Source organism: Scomber japonicus, chromosome 17, assembly GCF_027409825.1.
Source record: "Scomber japonicus isolate fScoJap1 chromosome 17, fScoJap1.pri, whole genome shotgun sequence".
NCBI classification, from domain to species: Eukaryota; Metazoa; Chordata; class Actinopteri; order Scombriformes; family Scombridae; genus Scomber; species Scomber japonicus.
Genome location: NC_070594.1, coordinates 8,142,993 through 8,158,177, shown reverse-complemented (window position 1 = coordinate 8,158,177; position 15,185 = coordinate 8,142,993). Strand labels below are relative to the sequence as shown.

The window sequence follows — 15,185 nt, the reverse complement described above, 5'->3', positions numbered from 1 at the left end:
CTGTGTGTTTTATTGCTCCAAAGAAAGATTCTTAGCAGGGATTTGTAAAAGTATGTGCAGTCGGTTCCAGACATATCACTGGATCAGAACTTACAATGGAAACAATCAGCATCTGTATGTGTCTTGTAGTGGCTGCTGGAGTCTTCCTCTCCTCTCGGTTTTCTCTCTGGGTTCGATCTGCAGAGTCTCTCTGAACCTCTTTGCCAGCTTTAGCTTTTCATTCTATAGTTTCCAGATGTTTGAGGTTAGAGAACCCCTCCATTCCAAAGGATGTATTTTATGACCAGAGGTTGAACTAATAGTCTTCAGTTTGACACAATTTAAACCCTAACCCCCTCCATCACCCCGCTGCTATGACCTTCAAGTTTCCAACACTGTGCTAAAGTGCACTCTTGAGTGTATTCTAGGCGGATATGGCAAAACAACGCCTCTGTTTCAGTTTGGATGCAGGACAAACATCCCAATCATAGGGCATTTCAAAAGTCAGATTTAGTGTACAGGGTGAGCCAGGGGCAAAATCAGTGCTGACACAGTGGAACTCCAGGATGTGTGAATTAGCGAAGTCGTGACTGTGGCGTGTGCCAGCAGGCAACAGTCTCTTGACCCTGTAGCTTCATGTCATACGGGGACACCAGTTGGACGAGATGTGAGGAATCAGGCATGATTGCATGTTGACCAAGACAACACGACAACTTAATTCCTCTATTGTTTAATTAGGCTGTGATAGCAGGAATGACAAAGAGCACTGATTGAGCTGCGTATTCATGCCAAGGAAGATTTTGGCTGAACAGTACGATTCAGGCGTTTGCTGAATTATTGCCTGCTTTACAATGACACGCTAAACATTTCATGGTTGCAGAGGGCCAGCAGACAGATTGAATGTGCTTGATTTGGCCCCAAATTGTATTAGTTTAGCTCCATTACTTTAGGAGGAAAGTTCTAAGGTGTAAAACCCTGGAGGCTGCTAGCATTGGTCCAAAAGCATCAGCACCTAAAAATGATTGTACTTCACAGCAACACCTTTGAAGAAAAAACTCTCAAAAGTTGTGTGATATGAAAATGTATATGTTGTGTCATGATAGAAAAATATCTATAGTTTCATATTATCCACGGACCAACTTTTTACTAACTGAATTCAAATGTGCTATGTTGGGATAGGTATTGATATCGGAATATGAAATTACCTATATTGGGATATGAGATTTTGGTTGTATCACCCAGCCCTACCCCTGAAAATGGGTGATTTTTTTCCAGATGGTATTCCAAAATTAGCATCAATTTTAGATGTACAAATGTGCGTGTGTGTGTGCTGATTTGCACTCCCATTGATCGGAGCAATGTTGATCTATCTCACTTCTTGGCTAATCCTGATTGTACCCCCAAAGGCTCTGTAGTTAATGATTTTAATTAGTGATGAATCCCACAATTATTTACTCAATTAATTGTTTTACCTATTAAACATTTTTAAGATAGCAAAAAATGTCCTTTTTTTTGTCCAATCAACAGTCCAAAACCCAAAGATATTCGGCCTACTTTCATGTTTGACACATTTAATTTTTATTTGATATTTTTGTTTTTCTTATGTGGAAAAGTGAGTAGTAACTTTTGGATACTTATCAATTACTGGAACTGAACATGTTTGTAGATATAGTCACCTATTGCCATATTTCAACATTTATGACCTCAGTACTACATGAGCATGACCTACCAACAGCACAAGCCTGTAAAGCAATGACTGGAAATGTGGTATAGCTAAAGCAAATTGGCACCAAGATGCCAACCTTCTCCACAGATGACACAAACCACAAACTTCTACAGGAGATTGCAGTGTGGAAGACAATATTCACTGTTAGAAGTGAATGTGGAAGTGAATGGACCATGTAGGACACACACCACTTTACTATGTACTCAAAACAGTGGATAAGATCAAACTAATACATGGCTAATCAACACCAACAAGACAACCAAGAAACAGGAGGGCTGTGTATCGGATAATAAATCTACAGGTGGTGATCCTCCCTGGAGGTCTCTTGGTTGAAAGCCTAAGAGTAAATAATTTCCCAGCACCCTGGTATTTGAAATGTGACCGGCTGGCCTGCATTATCATCTAGGCAGAGAGCCTCTTCAACCCTTGTTCTTAGGACACAGCCGTGGATAGTTGTAAAAGGCCAAACTAGCAAAAAAACCTCCAACAACCAAGTTTGCAACTGGAAAGCAGATTTATTTATGCAGGACCCCTGGATCTCTGTCTAATAACCTCTCGGGGTCAAGACAAAGGAAATCAGAAAACAAAACGCTAAGAAAGATAATGACTGGGCCTAAGGCTCTGATTGTGAGTGACTTTCTATAAAAGATGTAAAAAGCATGTGCAGTTAAAACACCAAAATACTGCTTTCCCAAGGATATGGTTTCTGATTTGGCACAAAGAATCCCCGTATCGTGGCTGCACACCGAACTGTGAAAAATATCATAGTACACATGGGGCCAATGGTCTTGTAAAACAACTGTCTGAAATGTTGAAACAAGACTTTATTGATCTGTTGAACAGTCAGCACTTGGTGTCAATCGGTGGCCCTCTACCACCAGTCAGAAAAGAAGTTCAGAGATTCAGCACTGAACATATGGTTTTCAAATGTTCAGTGCATTTTATTGAGAATTTTAACCTTTTTGGAAACCTCTGGGATCATCATCATCATCAATATCTTTTAAAGGCGGATGGACTTTTCCACAACACATCAGGAGTAAAATTCTTCACCCCTATCCCCTATCCCCTATACAAGAGACAAGAGGAATTGAAATACTGTAAGAGTAAGACATAACAGCACAGCATAAATCTTGAAGGAGAACCGGCTCAGTCCTCACCTGTGGGGATCCACCTCTTTCACCTCCATCCAGGTCCAGTTCACTGACCAGTTGAAGCTGTTGTCTGTGTATAAAATGCAGCAAGGCTGATGATACTCATGACTCTCTTCCATTGACAAGCCAGGGCCCGGTGTGCCTGTAGCTCCCTCAGTTTCGTCTTTAATAGGTTATGCAAAAAGAATGGTGACTCTGCAGAGTCAGGACACACCCAACCAAAACTGCAGATTCATCAAACTCAGCATTCATTACTCAGCCACAGCCTATCCCCAAAAGCCTGGACTGATCATGCTTTTACAAACTAAAACTAAAGCTTATTTTATTATCACGCACAATCGTGCTTTTGTTTTCAACTGAAACATAATCAGACCAAGATAACGGTGCAGCTGTTCTTATGGAGTCAACACCTTCCAACTTCTGTTTTGAGTGAAGTTAGATTGCATAAGAGAGGGGGTTTCTACTTAGTTTAATGACTCACTCCAAAGCAAACAGATATCGTGTGAAAATGTTGCTTCTTTTTATGTAGCTCTGAATTTCACTTCTGGAGCTATATTTCTAAACATTCTACAGGCCACCTAAGTACTCTGCAGCCATTTTTGTTGCCTTTGCTGAACTGCTTTCTATATTCTATATTGACTTTGGCTGTGTAGATAATGTTGGTTATTTTAACCTTCATGTTGACAACCCCCAGGTCAGTGGTGTTTTTGATAATTATGGACTTATATGTCCCGGAGCCCACACACAAGGAGGCACGCTCATGACTTAATTATCTCCAAGGGTCTGAACATTTCCAAGGTTGTGGTGACTTATGTTGCTCTACCTGTTCATCCTGTGTTTTATTTGTGAGTACTATTTCTGTGCACACAAATGTTCAAACACAGGAAATCACAAAACGGTATATCACTGAGAACATCAGTGAAAGATTTATTCCTTCTGCTAAGCTGATCTCGGGTATGAAAAGATCACCATGGAGAAATGCCATGCTGGAAAGAATAGAAAAGAGTGTTGAAAAGCTGATAGCCAAAAACAAATCCAGATTTATTATGACATCTATAAAGAGAGACATTGCATTATAATTTGGAACTGGCGGTCATTGTTCTCTGACCACAAACCGAAATAATGCACATTCTTTGATTGCTGCTGTCGACAGGCTAGCAAGCAGTGTCTGATCTTCTATCCATCAAAGCCTGCAATGAATTTACTTCCTTCTTCACTGGCAAAATACAGAAAATTAGACAAATAGTCAGTGCCTTCATATCAGGTACGGGATACATGTTGTCCATGTGTTATGGTATGTCAGTTCACATACCATAACATAATTTTATGTACGTAGTCAACCATGAAAAACTTGGAGGACATTAAACAACATCTGAAATCCTCCTGCTGCTGCCTTGATATTCTGCCAACACACTTTTCAAAAATGTTGCATGTGGCATCAGGTTATCTATAAATTGTCAATATGTCTCACTCTCAGGTATCCACCCAAAGGCCCTAAAACCTGCCGTCATCAATCCACTCTTGAAAAAGAACAATCTAGACACACCAATGTTAAGCTCCTGTTTTAATTAAAATAATTGAAAAATCTGTTGAACAACACCTGAACAGCTTCTTGGCACTAAAAAAACAGTTTTGCTATCTTTCAGTCAGGATTTCGACCACACCACAGCACTGGGACTGCTTTTGTTAATCTTCAATGACATCCACTTAGATCCAGTAATACTAACATTGAAATTCTGCCACTGTCTGTGTTTAAGTACTGCATTCGACACAGTCAACCACAACATTTTACTGAGTGGGAAAGTCTGGTAAAGTACTTAAATTCATTGAATCCTACTAGAAGAGCAGGGACTATTTTGTCTCTATAGGTATTTTTCACATCTTAGTGAACAAAAACTCCTCAAAACACTATTCCAGGGTCTCTCCTGTTCAACATCTACATGCTCCCACTGGCTCAGATCATAGAAAACTGTTAACAAAGATTTACATAACAATATCATCAGGGTGTTATAGTCCAACAACAAATAAAGATAAAGAAGATGTGTTTTTTATGGTGTGAATTTGGTTGTCGACTGCTGTTGCAAATAAAACTGCCCCTCGGGAACAATAAAGACTTTTTAATCTAATGTAATCTAATCTAACCTGAAGTAATTGTTTTTGGAGAGACAAGGAAGAACGATTAAAAGTCAAAAGCCATAAAGTAAGCCAGCAATTTTGGCATAGTCATGAACTCTGACCTAAATTTCAACAAGACTATTACAAAGGCAGCCTACTATCGCCTAAAGAATATATCAAGAATTAAAGGAGTTAGTCCTCAGTAGGATTTAGGGGGAAAATGGATTTATCTGCAGTAGACTCAACTACTGTACAAATCAGTCAAACAGCTGCAGCTGATACAGACCGCTGCTGTTAAAGTCCTCACTAAGACCAAGAGAGTGGCTCATATCACTCCCATTTTCAGATCTTTGCACTGGCTTTCCATCTGTCAATTGATATAAGAAATACTACTGTTGATTTATAAAGCTAAAATTCATTTCTAATCTACTGCTACATTATGAACCATTCAGACCTATCAGATCAGTTTCTGTCCCAGTGTCAAAACTAAACATGGAGAAGCAGCGTTAATTTTTTGCTCCACATATTTCCAACAAACTCCAACAAACTGCAGGTCTTGCCAATGCCTTTTAAAACCATTTTTTACACTGCACTGTTACTTTTATGTTCTGTTCTCTTGGCTCTTTCATTTTTTTTGTCTTTTTGTGGAGTGTTTCCTTTTCATTTTATTAGTGTTTTTAATGTTTTATGTAAAGCACTTTGAATTGGCTTGTTGCTGAATGTGCTGTATGAATAAGCTTGCCTTGCCTTATGTTGCTTTGAAACACTTTCGATGTATTGACTGTCAGATAAAAGTTGCTAATCGGCATTTGAGCTAATACGAACCATCTTCTCAGTGGTGGTGTTTGCTGTTTAGTTGTTTCAAGTTTCCTGAAGATGATATTTTGTTTGCATGAATGAATGCAATCTTAATTATGTGTGTCATATGTAACTATGATCAACCATCCGCATATTCATACAAGCTTCCAAACCCAGAGAAAGTTAAAAAATCAAGAAGACAATCAACAATCATCGAATTTTTAAAGTATCATTGTATACAACAAAATACATTAATCACTTTACCATATGGTAGTGGGATAATCAGAACAAACCCTAATTAAAAAATAAATCTTTGAAAAAAAAAACTTATTAAAACCTAAGCACATCAATATTAAATAGCCATCCCTGTTTTTGATCAGCTGCACGCCAAAATATTTCAGGGTTTCTGGAGTGTTTCATGGACAATTAACTCTGTTATATGTTGAATTTGTGTTGATGATATACCATCAGCGGTGCCAGATGGCCTTATACAAATCATACACAGAATACTTTCAGAAAAGAATGTCAATTATAGTTTATACAAGAGTGAAATAATTTCTTTCAAAACATATCTGTTCTGCTTCTTCATATTTTCATTGGCGGTCTCAACAGAATGACGTAGTCAACCATGAAGCTTTCTATCTCAGACACTGTGCACCACCCATCTTTCCATATGCTTCCCATCCTGCTCTGTGATGTTCTAGCAAAACACATCTCCGCCTAAATCTAAGACAATATATAAGAGCTTTCAAGGTCCAAATAACACCACAGCATAATAATATCCAAATATACCACTCTTCACAGTTGTCTGTCTAAATCAGGTATGTGCACATTCTGAAAAGTAATTTCTGGATCAAGTGGAAAATGAAATCCAAATATGATTTTATAAATGAGGCTGCTGTTCTGAAGCCTCGTCGTGACCCAGTGTGGCTTCTCTCGGCCTGGTTGTATTATCGGTTGGCTCCAAGTACCCTGGGAAGGAAGAACGCCAAACCAACAATTTGGAAGAGAAGAGGAAAAAAACACTAGACAACTACCACAGTGCCTCGCAAGAGAGCCAATTGTTCTAGAGGTTAACACTGCACTCTGACTTTTCTATAAATACTTCTATGAATAAGGAAACAGAATCAAGGGCCTATTATGGATGGTCAGCAAAAACCCATTACAACACCCAATTAAAGAGTATTTATTGTGTGGCCGCTTCATTTGGAAATCGTAGTGATGTGTATGTTTTTGATTAGGTATTTAATAAATCCCATGAAAGTGAATTCATCATCTCTATTTGACTCAAATTACCAAGCACTTTAGTTTATATATTATTATATACAATACTTAAAAACTTGAAATAAATGTTGACAAGTTTTATTTGATTGCAACTATACCTCATCATTAATGAAATTAAAGGAACATTTTCACCTTTTCTTTTTAACAGTTGAATAATTATAACTATACTAAATTGTTATGCTTATGTCTCTCTGATTGCAGATAAATGTTATTCCAATCAGACCAGCCCCAAGTGCGTCTCCTCGTCCTCTACTTCCTCAGAGATAGAGCCCAACTCCTCTTCCTCCTCCTCCATCCTCCCCGTCAGTCAGATGATCGACAAGGTAAAAGGTTACTGCTCCACACGCTCCGACAACTTCTACAAGAATATCATCATGTCCGACAGCTTCAGCCACAGCACCAGGTTCTAGAGCGGTCCTGGTGTTCCCAGACCAGACCTTATGGAGCCGTCTCTTGCTTCTGAACTTTGGCCACATCATTCTGGGAAAGTGTCATGACATCATCCTGCTGGCGGCTTCAGTGACATAAGAGGTTTCTGTTATGCGTTCCAGAATCAAGGGAAACACTGGAACCACTGGTTATTTAAAGCTTTAATTTTCTGATGGAACTGCCACCCAACATTCTAGAACCTTTTACACTATCACACTTTTCAAAATTCTGGAACTCTCTGATGCTCTGGAACTGCCCCCCAGCATTCAAGAACTGTCTGACGCTCTGGAATTACTGTCAACATTCTAAAACCCTCTGATGCTCTGGAACTGCTCCCAAGATTCTAGAACTCTCTGTTGCTCTGAAACTGTTACTCAATATTCTAGAACTGTTTGACAATCGGGAACTACACCCAACATTGTAGAACTGTCTGACACTCTGGAACTACTCCCAACATTCTAGCACTAGCTGACACTCTGGACTGCCACGCAACATTCTGGAATTTTTTCACACTCTGGAACTACTGCCAACATACTAGAACTCTCTGATCTTCTGGAACTGCCTTGCAACATTGTAAAACTATCTGACGCTCTGGAATTGCTCCCAATATTCTAGAACCCTCTGATGCTCTGGGACTACTCCCAACATTCTAGAACCCTCTGATGCTCTGGGACTACTCCCCACATTCTAGAACCCTCTGATGCTCTGGGACTGCTCCCAACATTCTAGAACTCTCTGACAATCTTGAATTGCCACCAAACATTCTAGAACCTTTCACACTCTGGACCTGTCACCCAACATTATAAACCTTTACTTCTGATATGGCTGTAATACCAGCAGGACCGAAAGGACAGAATACTGTATAGGTTTTCTAGACAGCAGAGGTTACAGCTATTGTATAAAGTTGAAAAAGCAACTTTGGTGAGTTTGTATGGACATGGATGATAGAAAGTACAACAACAGAAAAAGGTGAAGAAACTCTGAATGACTGTTTAGCAAAGATATAAGATTTGTTTCTGTATCTAGTCGTCAGAACTCACAAGGCATTGCTCAGTTTGTGTGGCAGAATACCAATTACGTAGCGCAGGTTTCTTCCATACAGCATTTATAGTATATAGTAAAATGCATCAACAGTAGCTAATGGAGCCAAGATCTTAAGGCACTGCCTTCACTTTGTATAAAAGTACCAGCTAAATCCAGAAAAAATCTGCCTTTTCATGCATGATTATTAAAAGGATACCACATTATGATAATCACAGATAAAGTCACACATTATTCTGTTAAATCCCAGAGTCTTCTGGTTATGAAAGGGTGTTTGAGAGCTGCGGGGTGGTCACAGAGCGTTGATGCATTTCTACTGTATCATATCACATTACAGAATCAGCTGACGTGGCTGCCAGACTGTGTAACTAAGAGGAAATGAAAGGGAGCAGAGGAGAGAGCAAAGAGGGGAGGAGAGGATAAACACAAGGTGGGAAGGTAGACAAGAAAAAAAAAGGTAGACAAAAAAGTAGGCTGTTATGTTTTGGTGTTTTTTTAATACTGTGATGTTTGTTTGTGCATGTGTGTGTGGAGCCATATCCTATGTAAATATTGATGATCTATCTATTCGATGTGCCTTATTCTATAGTGTTATTATGTTTCCGGATGGTTGCTTTTGTTCATGCCTTTATGGGGTCCTGGAAGGTTCATCAGGACTGTACATACAAACCCAAACATTCTCCAACTCCCTGTGCTGTTTAGGCACACAATCTGCTGCCCTTCTCACCTCCATGAGAAACAATTCATGGCGACAAAAAAAAAGCAGAAATAGCAGGATGGATGAATCAGAACAGAATATAATCAAATAGGCTTCCTTAGAGCACAGGCCAGTCGATCAAGGTGCTTTTTCATAAAACTCCCCAAACAAAATCAGATATCTATATTAATAATGTATATGATTGAGTGACACATTTGACACATATTGAATTTATAATGGAAACGACTCAACTTTTCTGAGACGAATGTTCTGTTTGATTTTAAAAATCACTCAAGAGGCACTAAGAGGTCAGTGCCTAAAAGGCACTTTCTCTTGTCAAGACAGAGATTCTTTCCACTTGCCAGATTGGACAATCAGAGCATGACAGTTGGCACTTTCAGCATAAATGATAGAAACCAAGTTGATGTCAACGGCCACTGAAGCTCAGCTCTCCCTGTTCCAATCAGCCAAAGTTCAGCAATCACACAGGGTGTCATTTATGACAACACATTCACTGTTCAAGCAAGAAATCTTGATTGTATTAAAATATTAGATATCAATATTTTATGCAGCATAGCTTTGTTTATATGAAAGCAAAATGAAGAAAGTGTGCTGCCAGGATGAGATTATTATCATTAACTGATCATTCCAAATAAAAAATAAACTAAAAACATGTTCTCATGTTGTGTCTAGCCGTGCACAAAACTTTTGAGAGCTTCCAGTAATCAATCAGAACATACGCACATCTTTCAAATCCAGGCACTGAATCAAAATAAAATTGTAGATACTTTCTGAATCTAAAGGACTTTTAAGGATATTTTTTATCGCGTTTAGAAAGAGTGCAATGTGTCAAGCCCAAATTGGCTCTTCATTGAGTACAAAAGCATTTTTGGATCTCCTGCCATCACACAAATACAAAAAATACAGTGGGAGTGGGAGGAATTTCACACATGGTGCTTAAATAATCAAAAAGTGACATTTGGAAAACTTTCCAGAAACAATGTCCCCATTAGTTTGGATAATCCACAGACCTCTCAACAAACATTTCACCACTGCTTACACAGATTGGCTCCCAATGTGAGTAATCAGGATATTGTTTCTTAAGACATGTCTCTGTTTAGTGCATCATATGTAAGTTTATGGTGATTAGTATTATTTTAGCACCACAAGTGAAATTCCTTTCGGGTCAACTGTACTAAGTATCTTTACATGACTGTATACAAAAAATAGTGAGAATATCTGTTTTATTTTTGTGATTGGGGCAAATTGACCCTTTAAAGAAACATACTGTATGTACAACAAGAGTCTAAAGCTATGAGTCCACTACCAAGAACTGTTTTACTTAATCATTTATCAAAATCCATCCGTGTTTGCTTGTCAAAATATTTAAAAAAAAAGATTTATTCAAAATCAAAATTTCAGTGTACAGTATGTCCCTATTATTCCATCAGTTTATGAAAAAATGTACTTTAGTATTTTTACAAGTGGTTTGAGCTTGTGGGAAACCATGAAAGTCATCACTTCCTCCCCTTTCATAGAGTTCAAACCAGCCTGTCAACAAGCTTTGATGCATAATTACATTCAACATCCCGAATACTTTTACCAGAAACAACAGCATGCCTCTTCAGAAAATAACCAAACCCCTCAAAGACTTCTCAATATGATCTCTCCACTTAATGTCTCTGCCTGCAGCCCAGACTTAAGAACTGAGCTTCCTTCAGTCATTAGCAGTGAGTGTTTGGCTCTTGAAGAACACTTAGTCATCAGCAAACTGGTTCTGTCCCATTAAGGCTGCAGTCTGTGCCGATGTGTGTCCTTTGTTCTACTGGTTTATATCTCAGATCCCATGAACATGTTTGGTTGATATACGATGCAGTACCACTGAAACTGGCCTGATGTACTGCTGTGGTCATTTTAGACTTCATTTGAATTCAATTTATCTAAAGTATTTAACGTTTGTAAAACAAACTGCTTTAGCATTTGTTGCACTTCCATGTAATAAATTTCAATTTTGCTTCAGTTTTTTGGTGTGTGGAATATTTTTCCAACACTTTATTTTACAGGTTAATTATTTCTTTGGAAGATTTGTGTAATTTGGTACCAACTACAGACATTTTTATTTTTATTTAGTTAGCTGTGTTGAGTTGTTGGTTGAGAAATGTCCTTGAAAGAAAAGCTTTATTCAACACAAAGTACATTTTATTCATAACCTGTATCACATATGTTAATTTAAAACTGTATCACTCCATATTTGTTGTATTATAAGCCGTATTTTACTTTTTTTTTCATGCTCAGCTGACCAAAAGACTTAATTGTTAGGTGATGATGCTTGAAATTAATTGGAAGTGTAAATATTGAACATCATCTCTGTTTTACTTCCAATTTTTGCTAAAAGATGTAGCTCTTTCCAGGAAAATCACTAGAAAATAATTTGGAAATTATAATTAGCAGTTTACAGGCCCATAAAAAGAACCTCGACACTAAAGCTCTGGGCATTTTAACTACTTGATTGTTCATAACAATATCCACAAATATGAATCAATATTTGAAAAGTGAATATGTAAACAAATCTATTTAAATAATGTTTCGATTTTGAATAATACTGTTTTATTAAATAAAAAGTATCAACTTAAGTTATTATTTTATTATTCGTATTTTTATGATAAATGATAATAAACAAAAAGATCTTTGTAGTGGACTTTTTGGACCCTTTTTAACTGTTTTAGTAAAGCCTGATAACTGTATCCAAAATCATTCTCAAAAAATCTTCATCCTATAGGTTGATCTTGCTGTGGTGATTTGGATAATATGCTTTTTAATCCAAAATCATTAAAGTGAATCATTCCAAAAGTCAAGTGGAAAGGGTCAAAACACATCATCCAGCATGATTTTATGATATTCAGTTGAAAATATTTCTGTTTAAATTTCTGTTTTGTATGCAGAGAGGCAAAAACTGTGCATTTTGTGTTCATAAAAAGCCCTTTATGAATTTGTTTCTCTTATTGTTCATCTTCTTGGTTGCTTGTTTGTTTCCTGAAGCTTTCGATCAAACCTGACATATTTACTGTGTGGTATACTGTTATTTATTTCCTGGATGTACAGTTTCTCTCCGCCTCTGTTTAATTTACTTTAACTGGACAATCATCTTCATCCCTGAGAGGTGAACGTTGGAGGATGAACACTGAAATATTTCAGGCATGAGTTTTAGAGTCTTTGGACTCATCAGCTGCTGGCTAACCAGACTTCTATTGTCCACACGGAGCCAGCAGTGTTCAACACCAAAGCGTGATTGTGTAGTGAAGCACACATTGTACTGACCGTCAGGCATCCTGACCCACGTTTCTCTCTTCTTTTGCCCAGAGTGGTGGAAGAATATTATTCAGCCTTCAGAAACAATCCCCCAGAGACTGTGAAAGAAGAGATGAAGCCCCTTTGGCAGCGCCTGTGGCATAGTTGGGTTATTCTGTCAGTTACTGGCTGGAGTTCAGCCTCAGGGGTGAGTGCAGTGGAAGAAAAGTTTTCTCCTCTGGCCCCAAAGCATTGCCAAAGACTCTTTAATACAATAATGAAGCGCAACAGACGATTAAATCCACTAAATTAAAAGAGATTGATGTAATTTGGCCGATTTATGTCTAATGTCAAACATGTTAACAGTTAAAATATGTTCCTAGTCTTTTTATTCTAGAGAACATATTAAAGCACCACCTGAACATCAGGAAAAAGAGTTAATTTGTGGAAATGATCGCCAACCAAAGTGCAGACTTTAAGGGAAATGATCCATCTGAGAAAACATAAACAGAACTACGTCATTCCAGTTTGTCTTTAATGTATACTGCATGCACAAGGTTATGCTGATCTCCACAGAGCTTTTTCCAGATGTTAATCAGTTTAAAGAAGAACATCATTCTATATTATTTCTTTCTGTCAACAAATCACATACGTAAGGTTTCTGAATACTTTCCTCCTTCCTTTTCTGTCAGCTCCACACCCATTGGTTCATGCTGAAGATATTTTAAAGCATCTCATAAACATATAGTTTGATTTCTGAAGTAAACCTATAAGCAGGTATTCTGGTGTCCAAACGACCATCTCATCGTCCAGGTTGGGAAGCAGTGAGCTAAAAATTACCTCACAAATATATAGTTTCATGTTTCTAAAAGGCTGCTCACAAACAAGAAGAAATAGTGTATTTGTTGGGGAGTATTTTCAGCGGCAGATGAATCCACATTTAGTGCTCCAGTGAGTTGTGTGAGCAGTGTGTGCAGTGATTGAGTCAAATAGTATACAGCACAGAGGAATAAGATATATCACAATATTTGTCAGTAGATCAATGCATTGTTGGTTTGTTGTCAAGAATGCAGAATATTATCAGATTTATCCTCAGAATTCATGTATTTTCTGTTGTCTTGCAGTAAATAAGGTTCTTCAACAATAAATACAGGCGAGAAAATTATAGTCAAGTTATTAATCAAGGCAGAAAAGTCGAATCAAACACAACCAAGCTGCTGGTGAAGCTCCAGAGTTCCTCTAAATAAGTGAGAAAATAAGAAATAGTTCAGTTTACACAGTGATTGTGTGATAAAAGAATCTCTATTCTGAGTGAATGGACGTTGAAATTAAGATTATTTTGTCACATATTCTATAATCTGAAGTATAACATGGTTCATTTTTTAACCTTCCTGTCGTCCTCCCGGGTCAAATTGACCCCATCTCTTTTGACGGTTCCTTCTTTCCTTCCTTCCTCCCTCCCTCTTTCCTAATTTTTCCTTCGTTCTTCCCCTCCTTCCCTCTTAATTCCTTCCTCTTTTTATCATTACTCCTTTCCTTCCTTCCTTCCTTCCTTCCTCCTTTCCTTTCCTTTCTTCCTTCTTCCTTTCCTCCCTCCTTCCTTACTCCTTTCCTTCCTTCCTTCCTTCCTTCCTTCTTTCCTTCCTTCCTTCCTTCCTTGACCTGAGGACAACAGGAGGGTTAAATCAAACTTTTTCCATCAATTTCCATATTCAATGTAATTTTTAAAAATAAAGAATAATGACACTTGAACAATATAGTGTTGGCATGTATGGCTTAAAGTAAGAAGTGATATACTAATGATGTAACAACACCAAAAAATAATGAGTTAAAGGATGGATGGATAGTCTAATATTTCTTTTGTTTTCAGTTCTTTGGCAGCTCAACACAAAGTTTACAGTCGTCATTCACTCTGATATATAAACACAAATCAACTCAAATAAAGTTGATGTGTGTTTCGTGTTAAAAAAGTGAAAAACACGTTGTACTGAGGGTCAAACCTGCGCAACCTCTCAGTGACTGTTGTTCGTTTCTATGAACCACCCGGCTGCAAAAACTCTGGAAAAACCCAAACAATCATCTCAGAGGCGTCTTGTGAAGATGCTTCATTTCATCCTGAGTAAACTGTCCGCTCAGCACTTCCAAACTCTGGTTATGTTGAATAATTTGTTCTTTAACCCAACAAACATCTCTCTGTCTATCTCGTGGGGTTTGTACAGTTCCAGCTCATTTACATATTTCTGCAGTAACTCTGAACTTTGTCTAGTTAATGAATATTGTACCATATGCACATCTGTTCTGATGAGGATTGTAATTGATCTTGGCTTTTGTTGTTGCTTACTATTATTCTATAAACACTTTTCTGCACCCGGCCATGTTATTTCAGTCTGTAATGTTATTACCTGGAAGCTCACTACTACGTCTCAACATTAAAGAGAATTCAAGTTCTGAAATGTGCACAGGTTTATTCAAGATTAGTTTCAAAGAGATGAGTGAAGGGCAAAGTTGGATTTATTTATCTCTCTTTCTCATAATTGCATAAATCCTTGATGTCATTAATGTTAAAAGCTTTTATTTGTCATTTGAATGCATTTCACTTTGTAAATGATCACATCCTATTTCACCAAAATGCATGTAAAGAATAAAATGTGAGACACCACTATTAACATGTGTGTGT

At 37.7% G+C, this 15,185-nt stretch overlaps 1 protein-coding gene across 1 annotated transcript in view; it reads left to right on the top strand.

The window, feature by feature from the left end:
• adgrg6 (adhesion G protein-coupled receptor G6) overlaps positions 1-7,489 on the top strand; it is a 102,088-nt gene extending 94,599 nt beyond the window's left edge. Inside the window, exon 27 of the mRNA XM_053336468.1 lies at positions 7,255-7,489. Within this exon, the coding sequence (XP_053192443.1) occupies positions 7,255-7,463 (209 nt within the window). The 3' untranslated portion in view covers positions 7,464-7,489. The remainder of the gene's footprint in view (positions 1-7,254) is intronic.
• The last annotated feature ends 7,696 nt before the right edge of the window (positions 7,490-15,185 follow it).